This window comes from Nycticebus coucang, chromosome Y, assembly GCF_027406575.1.
Source record: "Nycticebus coucang isolate mNycCou1 chromosome Y, mNycCou1.pri, whole genome shotgun sequence".
NCBI lineage: Eukaryota > Metazoa > Chordata > Mammalia > Primates > Lorisidae > Nycticebus > Nycticebus coucang.
This window is the reverse complement of record NC_069805.1, coordinates 3,098,042-3,117,122: the sequence shown is the minus strand read 5'-3', so window position 1 is coordinate 3,117,122 and position 19,081 is coordinate 3,098,042. Positions and strand designations below refer to the sequence as shown.

The following is a 19,081-nucleotide window of genomic DNA, read 5'->3' as shown; positions in this document are numbered from 1 at the left end:
ATATTAGAGATTTTACTCTTTTTTTCCTGATTAGGTTGGCCAGAGGTTTATCTATGTTATTGACCTTTTCAAAAAACCAGCTTTTTGATTTATTGATCTGTTGTATTATTCTTTTGTTTTCAATTTCATTTAATTCTGCTCTAATTTTGGTTATTTCTTTTCTTCTACTGGGTTTGGGGTTGGAATGTTCTTCCTTTTCCAGTTGCGTGAGATGTCCCATTAAGTTGTTAACTTCCTCTCTTTCCGTTCTCTTGAGGAAGGCTTGCAGTGCTATAAATTTCCCTCTTAGAACTGCCTTTGCAGTGTCCCAGAGGTTCTGATAGCTTGTGTCTTCATTGTCATTTTGTTCCAAAAAATTGGTGATTTCTTTCTTAATCTCATCTCTGACCCAGCTATCATTCAGCATAAGGTTATTTAACTTCCATGTTTTTGTATGGGTATGCAGATTCCTGTTGTTACTCAATTCAAGTTTTATTCCATGATGGTCCGAGAAGATGCATGGAATAATTTCTATTCCTTTAAATTGACTGAGGTTAGACTTGTGACCTAAAATGTGATCAATTTTGGAGTAAGTTCCGTGGGCTGATGAGAAGTATGTGTATTCAGTTTTGTTGGGATGAAATGTTCTGTAGATGTCTGCTAAATCTAAATACTGGATGGTTAGGTTTAAATCTAAGATTTCTTTGCTCAGCTTCTTTCTGGAGGATCGATCCAACACTGCCAAGGGAGTGTTGAAATCTCCAACGATTATGGAGCTGGAGGAAATCAAGTTACTCATGTCTGTTAAGAGTTTCTCTTATAAATTGAGGTGCATTCTGGTTGGGTGCATAGATATTAATAATTGAGATCTCGTCATATTGAGTATTACCCTTAACAAATATGAAGTGACCATTCTTGTCCTTCCTTACTTTTGATGGTTTAAAGCCTACTGTATCTGCAAATAAAATTGCAACACCTGCTTTTTTCTGATTACCATTTGCCTGAAATATGGATGACCATCCTTTCACCCTGAGTCTGTATTTGTCTTTTAAGTTGAGATGTGACTCTTGTATGCAACAAATATCTGGCTTAAGTTTTTGTATCCAGTCAGCTAACCTATGCCTCTTTAGAGGACAGTTTAAGCCATTCACATTGATGGAGAGTAAGGATAAGTCTGGTGGAATTTTGGGTATCGAGTTTTTCAAAGGTCCAGTGGACATTTTTAATCCTTTCGCCAGTGTGGAAGTTGGAGTTTGATCCGAAGTTTCTGAGTGAGTTTACTTTTGTGGTATAGGATTGGGTTGGTCATTGTGGAGGATAGGTCTGAGAACATCCTGAAGAGCTGGTTTACTTATGGCAAATTTTTTCAACATATGAATGTCATTGAAGTATTTAATTTCTCCATCATAGATGAAACTCAGTTTAGCTGGATACAAGATCCTGGGTTGAAAGTTTTTTTGCTTTAGGAGATTAAAAGTTGATGACCAGCCTCTTCTTGCTTGAAAAGTTTCAGCAGAGAGATCTGCAGTTATTCTAATATTCTTACCTTTGTACGTTATAGTTTTCTTTCGCCGGGCTGCTTTGAGAATCTTCTCTTTCATGTTAACTTTAGTGAAGCTAATTATGATATGTCTGGGAGATGGCTTATTGGGGTTGAATCGTGCTGGGGTTCTGAAGCTGTCTGCTATCTGAATTTCAGATTCTCTAGGCATGTCTGGAAAATTTTCTTTCATAATTTCATGTAGAAGGGCCTCTGTGCCCTTGGCTGCCACGTCATCAGTCTCCGAAATTCCTATAACCCTTATGTTATTTTTTTTCGAATTATCTGAGAGCTCTCTGAGTGAGTGATCCGTTTTTGCTCTCCATTTCTCTTCCTCTTTGAGAGATTGAGAGCGTTCGAAGACTTTATCTTCAATATCAGAAATCCTTTCTTCTGCTTGCTCCATTCTGTTACTGAGGGATTCTACTGTATTTTTCATATCTTTGAGGGCTGTAAGTTCTTGTTTCAGTGTGTCTAAGTCTTTGGTGGTTTTGTCTTTAAATTCGTTAAATTCTTGAGACAGTTTTTGAATTTCTCCTCGAATTCCTAATTCCATTTTATTAATCTTGTCTGCAAACCAAATTCTGAATTCGACTTCTGACATCTCAGCCAGTTGTTTATGAATGGGATCTTCAATCACATCTGCCGTATCTTTTCTTGGGGGGGTTGATCTATTCTGGTTATTCATGTTACCAGAGTTTTTCCGCTGATTCCGCCCCATGGTTTACTCCCTTTGGTTTTTCCCCTGGGGTTTTATCGAGGGCCCGTACAGTGTTGTGGCCTGAGAAACTGGGGCCCTGTCTGGTGTGGTGGAGCAAAGTGGTTCTGTCTTGTTTTCAGCTGGTTTCTGTTCGATCCTATTGCAACTTCTACTCTGGCTTGAAGTCTCAGCTGTGTGGAAAAATCAGCAATTAAGTCACCCCGCCTGCCCACCTCTGGCCCCAGTTGGAAAAGGAGAATCAAACCTTCCTACAATCGCACACCCAGGGCACCACCTGAAAAGTCCTCAGTCTATTAGCCCAGTTCAAAAGGTCCGAATCAACTGTCTCAATCGGCACTTGTCTCAGGTGGAAGGGTTCAAGAGGTCTCTGGGAACTGGATCACAGGGGCCTGGTGACTCCTCTGAGACAGGTCACCCCAGTGCAGCGTGGAGTCAGGAGGAGCCACCCCGCAAACAGAGCAGTCTGGGAAGGTTGACGTCTCCTTCCCCACTTTGCCCCTCTGTCGGACCCAGTCACTGGTATCTCTGCAGATGGCTAACCCAGTTGCCTGCAGTGAACAGACACTCCAGGGGTTTGCACCTGCCTGAATCGCGAGGAAGTCTGCCAGGCCCCCGCAGACTGCCGCTATCTAGCAGGAGGAGATGGGGCCTGACATCTTTGAGTGTTTGATGCAGGTGATGGGAAGGAGGTGTTCACTCAGGCTTAGCCCCGTCCCTGATGGATGCTGCTAACAGAACAGAACAGAACAGAACAGACAACTTTGTGAGGTTCTGTCTCTGTTCCTGTCGTCGCCTACAGGAGACGGGCTGTTTTGAGTTCAAACGTCTTTGCTGCTGGAGAATTGCGTCTGAACACCTCTCTGGGTCGGCCCCGCCCTGGAGGCTTCTGGGTTTGTGAGCCGTGTCACCGGTGGCCTCCTCTGGTTGCCCAGGGAGACAGGGGGTGTGGCCTCAGAATATCCAGAAGTGAGCGTTCTGCCGTTAAAGAAAAACGGCTGTTGATCTACCTCCAGGGAACTGCTGCTCTGGTGTGGGCACTCAGGCGACCCTTTTCTCCTCTGTCCCGCGCCCCAGAGTCAGCACTGAGCGGCCGCAGTTTGTGCTGGGTCCACACCCCTTAAGAGATCCCCCAAGAATCAGAACTCTTGGGGGATGGGCCCCCAGACCCGGATTGGGAGTGGGGCCGGGGGAAGCTAGAGTTTCATTCAGTTTCACGCAATACTACGGTCCGGGGAGGGCTCCTGCACTGCACCGCAGGGAAGTGCCGCCAAAGCTTGATTTCCCCTCAGCAGAGTGCCCTCTCCTCGCTCACGTGTCCCAGAGTCAGCGCTGACCTGACGCAGCTCAGGCACTGTGCACTCCCCTTGAGAAATCACCCTAGGAGCCGAACTCCTGGGGGATAGGCCCTCAGACCCCGAGTGAGAGTAGGGGTTCTCAGCTCTCAGCGGGGAGGCCAGAGTCTGATTCAGTCTTGGGCCCCCTATGCCCGGGGAGGGTTGCTGCACTGCACCGCAGGGAAGTGCCGCGAGGCGTGACTCCCCCTCAGCCCGGTGCCCTCTCCTCACTCCGCGCGCCTCAGAGTCAATGCTGACCAGTCGCAACTCGGGGACTGTCCACTCCCCTTGAGAAATCACCCAAGGATCCGAAGTCCTGGGGGACAGGCCTCCAGACCTCAGTGGGCGGGAGGGGAGCGCCGGGGATTCAGGGTTGCCGGCAAAGGATTCCCAAAGTTTTATTCAGCCCTATGTCCGGCAGGAGAACGCCACGGCACCCCAGTAGGGGAGGTAGGTCCAGTTTTTAGAAGGTCTCTCCCGTGGAGTGTAGTGGGAGGGGCTTTAATTTCTCCCCGCTTGTTCAACTGTGGGGCTCCAGAGCCGGTCTCATGGGGGAGGGGGACTCCCGTCCGCTTGGTGGTGGATTTTGTATCTTTTGTTTGCGTCCTTGTGATCACAACTTGCCTCAGCGGTGTTGATGTGCGTTCTTCAGCCTTCTCTCTTGGTGAGGCTCAAGTCCACCAGGATACTTACTAAATTCCTGTCCCTTAACTCTCCTTCTGGACGGGAGCCTTTGTTGAAAGCTGGCTTCAGTCCGCCATCTTGTCTCCCCCTCTCCATTAATAAATTGATGGCCACTTGCGTTGTTTTCATAGTTTTACAATTGTGAATTTTGCTGTAATAAATAGGTTTCTTTTTGACGAAAAATCTTCTTTATCTTTGGGTAGATGCCTAATAGTGGGATTGCTGGATTGATTGGTAAGTCTACTTTTATTTCTTAAGGGAATCTCTGTACTGTTTTACTTAAAGGTTTCACTAATTTACTATCTTTCCAATATTGTATGAGTTTTCCTTTGTGTCTGCATACATGCCAGAACCAGAGCTTAGACTTTCCAATAAAAGCAATATTAATTAGAGAAAGGTTATATCTCATTATGTATTTGTTTGTTTGTTGAATTTATTTTTCTTCTAAGACCAAAGTCTCACTATGTTGTCCTTGCTAGAGTGCCATGGCGTAACATCTCACAGCAACCTCAAACTCTTAGGCTTCAGTGAGTGTCTTTCCTCAGCCTCCCAAGTAGCTGGGACTACAGGTGCCCACCATATCACCCAGCTATTTTTTTGTTGCACTTGTGTTTGTTGTTTAGGTGGCCCAGGCTAGTTTCAAACTGCCAGCCTAGGTTTATATGGTCAGCACCCTACCCACTGAGCTACACTAGCCCTCATGGTTTTAATTTTCACTTACTTGATGATGACTGATTTTGAGCCTTTTTTCTGTATTTTTCTTTTCCATTAGGGTATTTTATTTTGAGTACTTTCTGTTGATGTCTTTTGCTTGGGTTTTAATAGGATTTTTTTTTTTTTTTTCTCGCTGACTTGCTTGCATTCTTTCTAAATTCTGGCTTTTAGACCTTTATTAGATATGCGGATTATGTATATTGTATTTAATTCTTTAAGTTCTTTATATGCACTGTTGACTGTTTCCTTAGCTGGGAAGAAGCTTTTCAGTTTATTCAATCTGCTTATTATATGTTGTTGTTGCTATGATTTCCATTGGGATTTTAGTCATAAATTATTTGCCTTTACCAATTTCTCTAGATTCTTGTGGCTTCATGCCTTACATTTAAGTCTTTTATTTATCTTTTATTAATTTATGTGGGTGGTTATACGTAGTGGTCGTGGTTAGTTCTTCTGCATGTAGCTGTTCTGTTTTTCCAGCACCATTTGTTAAACAGGGCTTCTTTTTCTCAATGTTCACTATTTTCTGCTTTGATAAATATCAGGGGTTATAAGTAGGTGATTTTCTATCTGAGTTCTGTATCCCATTGTTTTATATCTCTCTTTTTATACCAATACCACGCTTTTTGGTTACTAAAGCCTTGCAGTGTACTTTGAAGTTTGATAATGTGATGTTCAAGATTATTTCTTTCTCTTTGTTTATAATTTCTTGAGTTATACAGGTACTTTTCTTGTTTCAAAGGTGGCATAGGATTATTTTGTCTAGATCTATGAAGTATGACATTAGTAATTTGGTGATTGCATTGAATTTGTAAATCACTTTATATGTAGTGTGGACACGTCATATATATCAACACGTCAATGTTGATTCTGCCAGTCCATAATCATTAAAGTCTTTCCATTTGTATCCACTGCAGTTTCTTTCCTCAGTATAATACTTCTCCTCATAGTTACATTTTACCTCCTACTTAAGTATATTTCTGGACATTTTATGTACTTATTTATTTATTTATTTTTGTAGCTATTGTAAATAGAAATGGGTCTTTGATTTGACTCTCAGCTTGACCACTATTGGGATATAGAAATGCTACTGAGTTGTGTAGATTTTGTATGCTGAGACTTTCTGAATTTATTTGTCAATGTCAATAGTCCCTTGGTGGAGTTGGAGGGATTTTTTTAGAGATAGATCCTGTCATCAGCCAAAACTGATAGTTTGACTACCTCATTTGGGTATGAGCAGTAGGCTGATTTGATATGGAGGGCAGAGTCAATACTGAGTTGACAGACAGTTATTTCAATCTGAAGGGTGAAATTAGTTTCTCTACGTTAGAGTCAGGGATGAACAGGTGATGGGACTGTTGTGTAGGCTGATGGATTGACAATGACAAGTCATGTAAGGGAGGCTCTGTTTCAGTGGCTCAGGGACTATGGAGTTTACCCTGCACCCCAGATCCCTCTGAAGCAGTTGTCCAGAGCTTCCCTAGTCAGAGCATAGTGCCCTATTCAGTTCCTCCTCTCAGATCCCACTCCACTGCAGGGGTGAGCTCTTGGCTACCAGTCACAGGTTATGACTCAGAGAAGCTCCACCTATCCACTCAGCCTCAGCCTGGTAGAGGAAAGTGAAGGGTACTATTGCATAGCAGGGTCCTATGCCAATCTGGAATCATGTACCTGTGAGCACAGGATGGCTTTAGGTGCAGAAACTTGAGATCAGCTGCTGCCAGATACTTACTGTACCTGTTGTCCAGTGTAATGCCCTATGAACCCGCCCGTGCACTCTAGGGAGGTCCACAGGGCATCTGAGAAGAGGATGTGGAGCCCTCTCACAACTCAGTCCTATTACCTGTAGAATGAGCAGTGCACCCCCATTTACCTTCCTAATCTTCTCTGCATGTTTATGGCTTCCCACAGATAACTTTGATTTTGTTGAGTGTATCACCCTGTCACCTTCTTTTCGACACTGAGTGTCCCAAGTTGCTTCTCTTTGATTTCACAGTGTTACTTTTGAGGAGTTCTATCCACAGCAGGCATGTTCCTGTACTTACACTCCTTTACTTGAAAATAGCATGCTCACAAGCTGCTTCTAGCTTACCATCTTCCCATCTTCATCTGTGAATTATCTTTTGAATTTGCTGTTGAATTTGGTTGCCTAGTCTTTTCTTGAAGACTTTCTGCATCTATGTTCATGAGAGATATTGGTCTGTAGTTTTTTGTTGTTGTTGTTTTGTTTTTTTGTTTTTTTATTGTGTCTCTTCTTGGCTTGGGTGTCAAGGTAATATGGGCTTCATAGAATGCCTTAGGAAAGATTTCTTCTTTCTCAATGTTATGGAATAATTTCTGTAGGATAGGTGCCAGTTTTTCTTTACAGTTTAGTAAAATTTGGGTCTGAATTTGACTGAATCCTTCTGCTTCAGGGCCTTTTATTGTGAAGGATTTATAATTATTGCCTCAATTTTGCTGCTTATTATTGGTCTATTTAAGATTTCTTTTTTCTTTCTGATAGACAGAGGGTATATGTTAGAAGAATTTTCCCCTTTCCTCCTGGTTTTCTAGTTTGTGTATGTAGAGGTTTTCATCTTACTTACAGAATACATTTTGTATTCTATGATATTGAGTTGTAATGTTTTCTCTTTCATTTATTATTGACGTTATTTAAATCCTTTCTTATCTATTCTGGCTAAAATGGCTAATGGTAGATTGACTTTATGTATCTTTTTAAAGAACCAACTTTATCTTTTGTTGATGATTAACATTGTTTTGTCATTTAGTTCGACTCTAAACTTTGCTGTTTATTTTTTTCTTTGGCTGACTTTATTTTCATTTGTTCTTTTTTTCCCTAATTTTTGATATATGATATCATGTTGATAATTTGTGATATTTTTCTCTTTTTGATGTTAGCATTTAAGGCTATGAATTTTCCCCTCAGCACTGTTTTTCTGTAACCAATAGATTATGAGTGCGCGTGCCTCGTTTGTTACTCTGTTTGGGGATTCTTTTGATTTCCATTTCAATTTCATCATTATTTGTTTCAGCCATAGTTGTTTAATTTTCTATGGATTTATATGGATTTCAGAATGTCTCTTGGAATTGATATTTATTCTGTACACTGTGATTTGAGTTAGTATGGGAGTATGATTTTAATTTTTTAATTTGCTGACACTTATTTTTGTGTTTAGGCTGTGCTAAATCTTGAGAAATGTACCGTGTTGTGACAAAAGAATGCATCTTCTGTAGTTTTGGGGTTGCATATCTGTTACAATCTGAACAGGATGCGTTCTTGCCTGTATCTGTTAGTCTAATTTGTTTTAGAGTCCCATTTAAGTCCAGTGTTTTGTTGTTGATTTTCTATTTCAACACTTTATCCAGTGTTGGCAGTAGGATGATGGAAATCCCACTTATTATGATGCTATTGTTCATTCTCTTGCTTACATTATGGACAGTTTGTTCTATGAATCTACAAGCTCCTATGTTAAATGAATATCTTCTTGCTGAATTGTTCTCTTTATCATTATATAATGATCATTTTTCCTTTTTTTTTTAACCATTGTTGATTTAAGTCCATTTTATCTTTAAATCAACAGTGAGTAATGTTGATTGATATGACAATGGCTGTATCTGCTCAGTTTTGGTTTCCATTTCAGTGGACATGTATTTTTCCAATTCTTTATCTTGATCGATGATACTTTATTAAGTTAGGTAGTATGTACTTGGCTTGTATTTTACATCTTTTCAGCCAATATGGTTCTTTTAAGTGGGCTAAGACCATTCCCATTCACTTAGTATTGCTATGTACAATTCTGTTATGTTCATCATGTTTAATGATAACCTTTTTTGATGAAAAATGGACATAGCAGCAATGTTAAATGCTCACAGAGCACCCACTGTTGGATTTTATCATGTTTAATGATACTTTTTTTTTTTTTTTTTGCAGTTTTTGGCCAGGGCTGGGGTTGAACTTGCCACCTGTGGCATATGGGGCTGGCGCCCTACTCCGTTAAGCCACAGGCGCTGCCCAATGATACCTTTTTTTAATGATATCTTGTTCTTCTTTCCCTTTGTGATAATGTTTTGTAAGAACTGAAAGCTTTAACTTTTGGGTGTTTTTACACTGATGGGTATATATTGTTCTGTTCCCTGTACAGAAATCTTTTGAGCATTTCCCACGGTATTTGCTTATCTAGGGATATCTTTATTTCTCTATAAATAAGAGTGTTTCTCTCCACAGAGACTTAGTTTATCAAGGAATCAAAATTACTACAGTTGTGTTTTAAGAAGACTAAAAAATGGGACCCCAATTCCTTCTGACTTATAGCGTCTCTGCTGACAAGTCTATTGTTAGGTCGATGGATTTTCCTTTGTAGATCAGTTGTTGCTTTTGTCTTGCACCTGGTAGAATTATGTCCTTTATTCTGACTATGTGTATTTGGAATTTTTAGTTTGCTGTTTATCTTTCTGATATTTGATGACCATCTTGTATCTTGATAGCTGAATCTCTGGTGGTATCAGGGAAGTAATTCTTAATAATTCCCTAGAAACAGTTTTATAAGCTATTTGCTTTTTCTTTTCCTTTCTCAGGGATATTTTTAATCCTTCCACTGATTCACCTTACATAGTCCCCTATTTCTCTGAGTGATTTTTCATTTTTCTTTCTTTTCTTCATGTATCTTTAATTGACTAGGTTAGTTTGAGGGGCTTGTCTTCAATCTCTGATTTTATTTTCTGCTTTGTTTAACCTGTTCTGCTTCACTTTGAAATTCCCTGAATGACTTTTTCATTTCTTTTAATTTGGTTATATCCTTTCCTATGTTCTATTTTGTTAGAAACTTTATTTTTTTTTTGATAGTTTGAAATTTTAAAGGTCAACTTTACATTGGTTTTTCACATTCTCTTCAGTTCTGTTCATCTTATATACAATTCATATTCTGAATTCCTTCTCTGACATTTCAGCAGCTTCTGACAGATTGGGGTTCATTGCTAGATACATATTGTGATCCTTTGTGTTGAAACTGCTTGTTTATATTGCCAAGTTATTATTATATTTTCTTATCATCTGAGATATCTTTTCTCAGTTCAATCCAGATAAGTGTGTGGGACTAAACTGTTCTCTGCTGGGAATTCTCCTATTTGCTATAAGGAAGGACAGGTCCTTTATGGTGCATGGGGTCTTACCTTGTGTGACTGACCTGGCCCAAGAACAGTAGAATGCATTTAACACTGCTGCTTTCTGTATCTCCTACCTCACTCTTCCCCCATGTGGTTGTCACTGAAGGACTACACAATTCCAGAGTGAGTGTCCCACCTAATTATTGTTGGCCCATTCTAGTTTGAGAGCTGCTGTACTCTTATCTGTGGGATGCCAAGATTGTTGGTTTAGAGCAACACAAAAATTTATCTACCCAGGTACCCCGGTGTCATTGGGTGTGTATGACTATTTCCCACAGAACTCATCTATGGCTGCTTCCCTCCCCTGCACTCGCTTATACCCTTGTCTGGCAGAGGCAGTAGCAGTGGATCTGACACCTGGGTAGAGACAGTCCTTTGGGTCTGGGATCTAAAAATGTCAACACCTACAGCTCGCAGGGTTCACAAGCCAGAGGTTCACAACTATACCCTCTCTCTATATCAGTGCCTCTGCAGACAGTTCCCTATGACAGTCCTGTGGCCTACCTATCTGTCCCATAGGTCACATAACAATGATTATGATGGTAAATGTGCAGCATCAGGATTCTACACTCTTATTTCTTCCCCACATGTGTATTCACCCCTGAAAAAGTCATTTTTCATTCATCTCATTCACTTTAGGGACCTCCTATTGCCTTACTTTCAATTCCTAGTGGTATCTCTTAGATGATCAATCTGAAAGTGAATATCTGCTCACAACTTTGAATTTTCTCTGAGAGAGTGGTGTGTACAAGCTGCTCCCAGTCCATTGTCTTCGTCCCTCTCCTTATTTTAGAGAGGAGGAAATGTAGGATTGGAGAACATAAAGCTTAATTGGGTCAGGACCAGGCATCTGGGGCATCAGAGCATAGTCACCCCCTTCTATAGTCAGAATCCTTGACTCCATAGCCCCACAGGATATTCATGAACTTGTTTTGTTTCTCACAGAGGTATTCATGGCCTGCCTAAGCTATAATAAATCCTTTGTCCTGAGGGGGATATATTTTTGAAAGTGACAATAGCAGGCTAAGGAGCATCCCCCTGTAAAGGTTAATCATAAATGACCTGATATTGTTTCTTTTGCCCTTCTCCATAGGATTTGGTATTACAATGTCTAGAGAATAAGATTTGTGATGTAAATCATCGTGACAATGCAGGTTACTGTGCCCTACATGAAGCTTGTGCAAATGGATGGCTCCACATTGTTCAACACCTTCTTAAATATGGTGCTGATGTCAACTGCAGTGCCCATGATGGAACCAGGTCAGTGTTTTGCTTTAAGCCTACTGCCTTAGCTCATAATATAGACAATGATTTTCAGGTTATGCAAGAAATTCTAGAGGATGAATAATCAGTACACTGATGAAAAAATCATTTATAATTAAATCAGACAATTCTAGCCCGGTAAACATAATAATGTGGTATTAAAAGTTTTTGAGATGAGAAGGAAATAAGCAGAGTAGCACCAGCAATGGTTCCTCCCCAGACAGTTACACTGGCATAATTTGTCTGAAGTTAATAATCAGAAATTCTGAAGTCCACTGATATCTTTCAGCTTCCAGGGTAAATTACAGTTATTTTCAGTTACAGTGCTTAGCATCTGTGCCAGCCACCTGCCCTTCATAACTAACTCCATGGCAAAGAGGCATGTATCATTACTGAGCAGCTTTCATGAAACTTACAGACCACATATTGGGTATCTCTATTCTGATCCCTTGCTGCTTCTGATCATGAGAGATTCAAATGCAGAGGCAGGCAGCTGTTGTTACCATATCCTTCTCTACTTAAAGTGACTTTTAGTGAATTTAAAGGACCAGTCTCTTTGTCTTACACTCTTTGTACATTTTATTGGTGGAGGGTGCCTACACGTATAAATACTAGCACATTCAAAAGCAGTGACAAAATAGAAAGGTTTTGATCCTACAGTGCGAAATTTAATTTATGCAGGATTAATAAGTTCTGTGATATAATGTATAAGATGGTGACCTGAGGATATCCAGACAGCAAAAGAATTTCTCCCTCAGTCACTGCACCTTGGTTGCCGCTGTTCTGCAGCTCTAGAATTTCTATAGGGTGAGGTCTGGTTCCCTCTGGCAGGCCACAGAGTTGGGGAGATGACTCTCCAGTGTTAGACCCCAGCAGGATTATTCTACTAATGCTGAAGTTGGGTGGGAGGTGCCTCCTCTTGGGTTCATGCACCTCAGCAGATTCTGAGCCTCTACCCACAGTGCAGGAACCCAAGCCTCTGTCTATTGCTGAGATACTCTTTTTTGGGCCAGGTCAGTCACCTTTCTCTCTATGTCTTTCTGTACAGTTACTAGATTCACAGGTACAGCACAGCTGTACTGCCACCATCTATGCAATGCCCAGTCCTAGCCAAGAAATGCAGACATTCTAGATTCTGGAGGAGTTGGACTTCTAGACTGCCAGGTCAGGGGGAGGGGTAGAGTGTAGGATCAAGGTGGCAAGGAAAATATTTGTTCAAATTTCCTGCCAGACAAGGGAATTCCTAGACTCACAGCAGGAGTTCTCTTGAGAAGGAGTCTCAACTTCCAGCACTTCCCTCTGGTGGGGGTAAGGAAGAAGAGCCTCAGTTTATTGCTCACCAATAGAGATCACACAGTAAGCAAGCAATTCTCTTAGGGGAGGGGATGGCCACACAACCTCTTTGGGATGAGATCTGTACCTGAAAATAATTTCTTTGGAGTTGAAGCCTGCCTCAGCAGGGAAGACAAGCAATTATCTATCTCATCTCTCAGCTCAACTCCCCTCAGCTTTGTTGGGTTCTTTCTGGCTGTTATCTCTCCCTCCGGCCTGGAGCTTCTGTTGAGAGCTGGCTCCAATCAGCTGTCATCCCCCATAACCCTTCATTCTTATTGAATGTGAAAATTGGAGTAAGGGAAAATAGCCACCCCGAGGATTTAGCAAAACACCAAACACATTGAGACCAAATGAGCAAATAAACAGATAAAAAGGCTACCAGACACACAAGCCCACAGATAAACGAACACTCAGAAACACATAGACATACAGACAATAAAACAACTACAATAAAAATAATGATAATAGTAAAATAATTGAAAAAAAGAAAAAATACTTCTAAAACTCTGGTGTAGGCATTGTCAGAAACCTAAGAAGGGAAGAAGAGGAAGAGAGAGGAAAAAAAAGAAAAGAGTAAAAGTAGTGTTCATGAAGAAGTTACAAAAGAAGAAAGAAAAAAATTAATAATAGCTCCTTCAAGAAAAAGATGGAAAACAAAGAGAGAAAAAAAGGCACCAACCACAAAAATATTATTCTTGTATATATTTAGAAATACACATCTATACGTATGAAGTAGGGGTCAACTTTAGTAGGAATATATTTATAACATAATATACTTTCTGGGCACCAGGTGGCGTTGTGAGTGGTTCCTAGGATTATAGCTGATTCCCAGTTTACATTGTTACCACCGTAACTACCCTACCTAGCCGATTGCCATTTTTGGAGTTTTTTTTTATTAAATCATAGCTGTGTACATTGATATGATCATGGGCATCATTCACTAGCTTCACAGACCATTTGACACACTTTCATCACACTGGTTTCTATAAAAGTTTATTTCCTAATTGTTGTCCAACTTCGGCTGCTTTGTTCCAGACAGCACTCCTGTCCGACCTCCCAACTTGGTGCATGAGTCCACGCTTCACAAACCTTTTCCACTCTGCTCCCATATTCTCCTGCAAACTGGCAACTGGGGGAGGGGCTAGGTGCTGCCAGCTCTCAGGGCTGCATCTCATGGAGACCTCTTCCTCAGTTTCTACGGCTCATCTTTTGAGTCCAGCCACCTGTCAGTTCGCTACATAGCCTGAACTGCCAGTCCAGACCAATATTCCCCACCAGGAATGGTCTGGTCTATTTAATCACTCCTCTTGTTCTGGGGAAAGGTGTCTGCCATTTCAGACAATGCAAAATGTCTGTTTCCCAGGTGGGATCCCTTCCCCTTAATTTTCCATTGGGCTGCCTATCCCTCTGTGGCTCAGAGTGGCACCCCTTTCAGGTCGCCAAACTCTGCTCAGGAATAATTTTCATCAGTTAGGTTTCACATGAACTGAGAACTGCTGTGCTCCGTAAGGGAGGGGCCAGTTGCTGGCCAGCGTGACTGGGCAGGGGAAATGTCTACAGCAGAATCTATGGTTTTGAATTACACCTCATATACAGTAATCTGCCAATTCGCTGCACGTCCAGCTGTCTATCCGCACCAATAATCCTCGTGGGAAAAGATCCAGAGCCCCCTCCCTCTCACCTGATGACTTGGGAGAGATGGGCTACACATCCATCCAGTACGCCACCATGCTCCACCTCTTTATTCTCTTATATCACACTGAGCTTCTTTTAATCAAAAATTTGAATTTTTCTTTCAGTATTTTGTAAATTTCTTTCTTAAAGAATCTTTTGGTGCGAAATTATTGTGATTTTTTTTTTTTTTGCTTTACCTGCATATTTGGTAAACAGGTGCTTCTTTCAACTTTTTTTTTTTTAAGAGACCAAGTGTCACTTTGTCACGCTTGGTGACAGGTGACCCTTGGTGACACCCTTGGTGACAGCTGTGATTGCCAGGGCATCACAGTGATTCTCTTGCTTAGGTGATTCTCTTGCTTCAGCCTCTTGAGTAGCTTGGACTACAGGCACCCACCACAATGCCCAGCTATATTTTTGTTGCAGTTTGGCTAGGGCCAGGTTTGAACCCGCCACCCTCAGTTTATGGGGCTGGCACCATACTCACTGAGCCACAGGCACTACCCTTTTTCAACTTTTGGATTGACTTTCATAGAGAAAGACATTTTTTTCTGAAGATAAATCTGTGGTTTTGGTTAGATAGGGTAATTTGGTATTAATTCTGGGTTCATGCAGTGATACACTCTTCCATATGATTTCTTTGACTGTGAACAGTATCATTAATGTCTCTAATTTCCTCAGTAATACAGCTGAGTTAGTGTAGTGAGGCTTGGCTGGGGATGTGAATGCCAAGTGGGCTAATCTTCAGTTCCCACTGGTGGTACGAGTAGGTTAAGTAAGCATCTGTGTGTACTGCTGTTAGCAGAACCAGTAGGCCAATTCATGGGCCTCCCCTGGGCCAATCCTTAGGCTCCTGGGAAGCCTGTGTGGCTTGGTGATATACTAGTTTATGGGGCAATAATACTCAGGTTCAATAGAGGTAGAGAAAAAGGCAGGACCACACTTACGGAGCATATTGCAAGGATACAAGTCAAATCTGTCAAGTGTAGAACATAAATGTCTTAACACAATAATCAAGTAAATGAGGCAAAAGCTATGATGTAACCATGTCAGACTATATAACAAATCAATACATTGTACCCCACATATGCATAAATGTATTCATGATCTGTGTGTATTTGGCTTAATAAAAAAAAAGAAAAAAAGAAAGAAATTTCCTCAGGTTACCAGGAGGCATTTCCTAATAATAATGGTGGTAACTGCAATGGTCTATGCGGGCTGGGCAGGCTCCAAGGTGTTATATGTGGGTAGGTGTAGTCAGTGTTGTTGAAGGGTGGCTGTATTGGCCTGTCTTTAGGTCCCAGAAGGGGGTGTACATAGGTTCCAAGATGGTGGAATGGGCAGGAGTCCTTTAAAGGGGTGCTTAAGATGTGGAGGGTGGTTCTAGGCAAGGAATGTCTGACTTTAGGCCCTGGTTAATATGTTTGTGTGTGGACTGTATGAGGTAGAACAAGGCATGACATTCTACCCTAATGGTGGCATAGAGAACATGATTCCAGGGATAGTTCTGGAGCACAGTGGTTTTACTATTGATGTGGTTGAGGTTGCTACTGGTAGTCACGATGCAGTAATGGTAGCTCTAGCACTGTACATGTGGAGCAATGTGAACAAGAAGCTTGTACATGATAGAGGTCTGAGATCATGCTTCAGGTGGGTTGGGTGCTGATCACATCTTCAAACATGAAGTTTTTAGGCTGTAACTATTGCTTATTTTGGATGCTGGCTAGAGTAGTGAAGGAGCAAGCCTGCCTTCTCTGCGCAGAGGCCATCTTTTATGCAAGGTGGCACAGTAATCACAGCCCAGGCAGTCAGCTGTCAGACCCTGTAGAGTTGTGCTTTGGTTTCTGGAGTCCCAGCAACCACTTACTTTCTTGGTATGCTCCACAGAGAGGTGGGCCTGTGCTGCAGGTGTTTAGGTCTCTGGCGGCAAAGTATAACCCAGTTAAAGTTTCCTCTAGGTAGCAAGACCTTTGTGGGGCTTCACAGATAATTGTCCTTGCTCATCTCAAGACCAACATGGGTAGAGAAGCTCTCCCATGACTAGGATTGCAGTGCTCCAAAGTGAATATGTAGACTCCTGAATATCTTTTATGTACCCTTCCAGCAATAGAAAGCCCTTCAGGAAACCCCAGTCTATCCTGGTTGAGTTGGCTTTTGACTTCCTTATGTGCTGCACATTTCTTGTGACTTCTCTGTGGACCTCTAGTAATTTCTTGTAGCTGTTACATTTGAGCTGTGATTCCCCATTTGGTTCTTTTCTGGAGGAGGCAAGTGTCCAGTGTCTCTAGTCAGCTATATTAAAACCTGTTTCCTAAAGTCTGTGGTTTTTTGTTTTTATTTATTTATTTTTTTTTGATAAAACTGTAGCCATCTGTTTTCTCTCTCTCTCCCATCCTCTCTGTTAAAATTTTCTTTTATTTTTGATACAGCTCAGAAGAGTTTTTATTATATTTATTCAGGTGTTTATAAGAGTAAACTTTGTTAAGTTACAGGTTGGATCTACATAAATTGAATTTGGAAGAATTTCCTTTATAAAATTTACTTAAACACAGGGATGCAAGGCTGGTTTAACATACGCAAGTCTATAAACGTTATCCACCATATTAACAGAGGCAAAAATAAAGATCAGATGATCTTCTCAATAGATTCAGAAAAAGCATTTGATAAAATCCAGCATCCCTGCCGCGGACCACCCTGTCGGTGGGCTTCAGTCCGAGGGAAAGCAGGGAAACGGAGTCAGGTTGGTTGAAAGGTCGACGCAGGAAAATGACAGTCTGGCACACTACGGGTGAAGTATGCAGCTGCGCTTTACTGAGTTTTAAGTACGGTTTTTATACAGTTTACACAAAGCATTACAGGTTACACAAAGTATTTTTACAACTTGCTGACCTTTACAAGTTATATTTTAAGTTTGCAAACGTGGGTAGTTATCCATTACTACTTTTCAATGTTCTGTCCTTAAGGGGAACAAAGGTTAGTGGTTATCAGTGAAACCTGCTTGCTTCCTCTTATCTGAGGAATGCTAACATACTGCAACTTCTTATATTTAAACTTAAGTAATAGTAAAGGTATAACTTGTTTAAAAGTTCTTCTATGGTATATAAATGTTAATTTCATGTTGATTATATATATATTCTTATTTAGTGTTTATTATTAATCATATGTGATTATTCCATTGTGAGTTGATTGACTAAAAAGTAAGTGAAGTAAGATGTTTTTTAAGGAAAGTTTTACTGTGGGTGGTGATGGTGTATATCGTGCTGGAACATCTTGTTTAAACATCTTGTTTGTTGTGCCTGCATTGTCTTAGCCCACTGGCGTTTATGGTGGGGACTTGCTTTTGTGCAGGCTTACTTGGAGCCACTGAGTCTGGCACAGTCATACTTCTAGTGCTGTTTCTGGATCAACTATCATTGTGTTCATTCTGACAAGACTTATTGCTTACTTATCAGGACAAACAGACATTCAGCTTAACATACACGTACACTGTAACAGAAAGCCATACCCTTAGGTTAATGCGACAAAAAACAGCATGCTGGGCAACATCTCTGTCGCTGCGCACACTGGGGGTGCTGGGGGCTTCGCTCCGGGGAGCACAGACCTCCTTTCCGTCGTTTTACAACGCGGACAGCGCCACCTCGCTGCGGCTTGGTGCCGAGGGTGTGGCACATCCTTTTCTAATTAGAACACTGAAGAGTATAGGCATAGGTGGCACATTTCTAAAACTGATTGAAGCTATCTATGACAGACCCACAGCCAATATTTTACTGAATGGAGTAAAACTCAAAGCTTTTCCTCTTAGAACTGGAACCAGACAAGGTTGTCCTCTGTCACCTTTACTGTTGAACATAGTGCTGGAAGTTCTAGCCAATACAATTAGGCAAGACAAGGAAATAAAGGGAATCCAAATGGGAGCAGAGGAGGTCAAACTCTCCCTCTTTGCTGACGACATGATCTTATACTTAGAGAACCCCAAAGACTCAACCACAAGACTCCTAGAAGTCATCAAAAAATACAGTAATGTTTCAGGATATAAAATCAATGTCCACAAGTCAGTAGCCTTTGTGTATACCAATAACAGTCAAGATGAGAAGCTAATTAAGGACACAACTCCCTTCACCATAGTTTCAAAGAAAATGAAATACCTAGGAATATACATAACGAAGGAGGTGAAGGACCTCTATAAAGAAAACTATGAAATCCTCAGAAAGGAAATAGCAGAGGATATTAACAAATGGAAGAACATACCATGCTCATGGATGGGAAGAATCAACATGGTTAAAATGTCTATACTTCCCAAAGCAATCTACCTATTCAATGCCATTCCTATCAAAATACCAACATCGTACTTTCAAGATTTGGAAAAAATGATTCTGCGTTTTGTATGGAACCGGAAAAAAACCCGTATAGCTAAGGCAGTTCTCTGTAACAAAAATAAAGCTGGGGGCATCAGCATACCAGATTTTAGTCTGTACTACAAAGCCACAGTGCTCAAGACAGCATGGTACTGGCACAAAAACAGAGACATAGACACTTGGAATCGAATTGAAAACCAAGAAATGAAACTAACATTTTACAACCACCTAATCTTTGATAAACCAAACAAGAACATACCTTGGGGGAAAGACTCCCTATTCCATAAATGGTGTTGGGAGAACTGGATGTCTACATGTG

General features: G+C 41.1%; 1 protein-coding gene across 1 annotated transcript in view; it reads left to right on the top strand.

The window, feature by feature from the left end:
- LOC128579135 (BCL-6 corepressor-like) overlaps positions 1 to 19,081 on the top strand; it is a 121,433-nt gene that overhangs the window by 86,150 nt on the left and 16,202 nt on the right. The window contains exon 6 of the mRNA XM_053581383.1: positions 11,229 to 11,395. Coding sequence (XP_053437358.1) covers positions 11,229 to 11,395 — 167 coding nt within the window. The remainder of the gene's footprint in view (positions 1 to 11,228; positions 11,396 to 19,081) is intronic.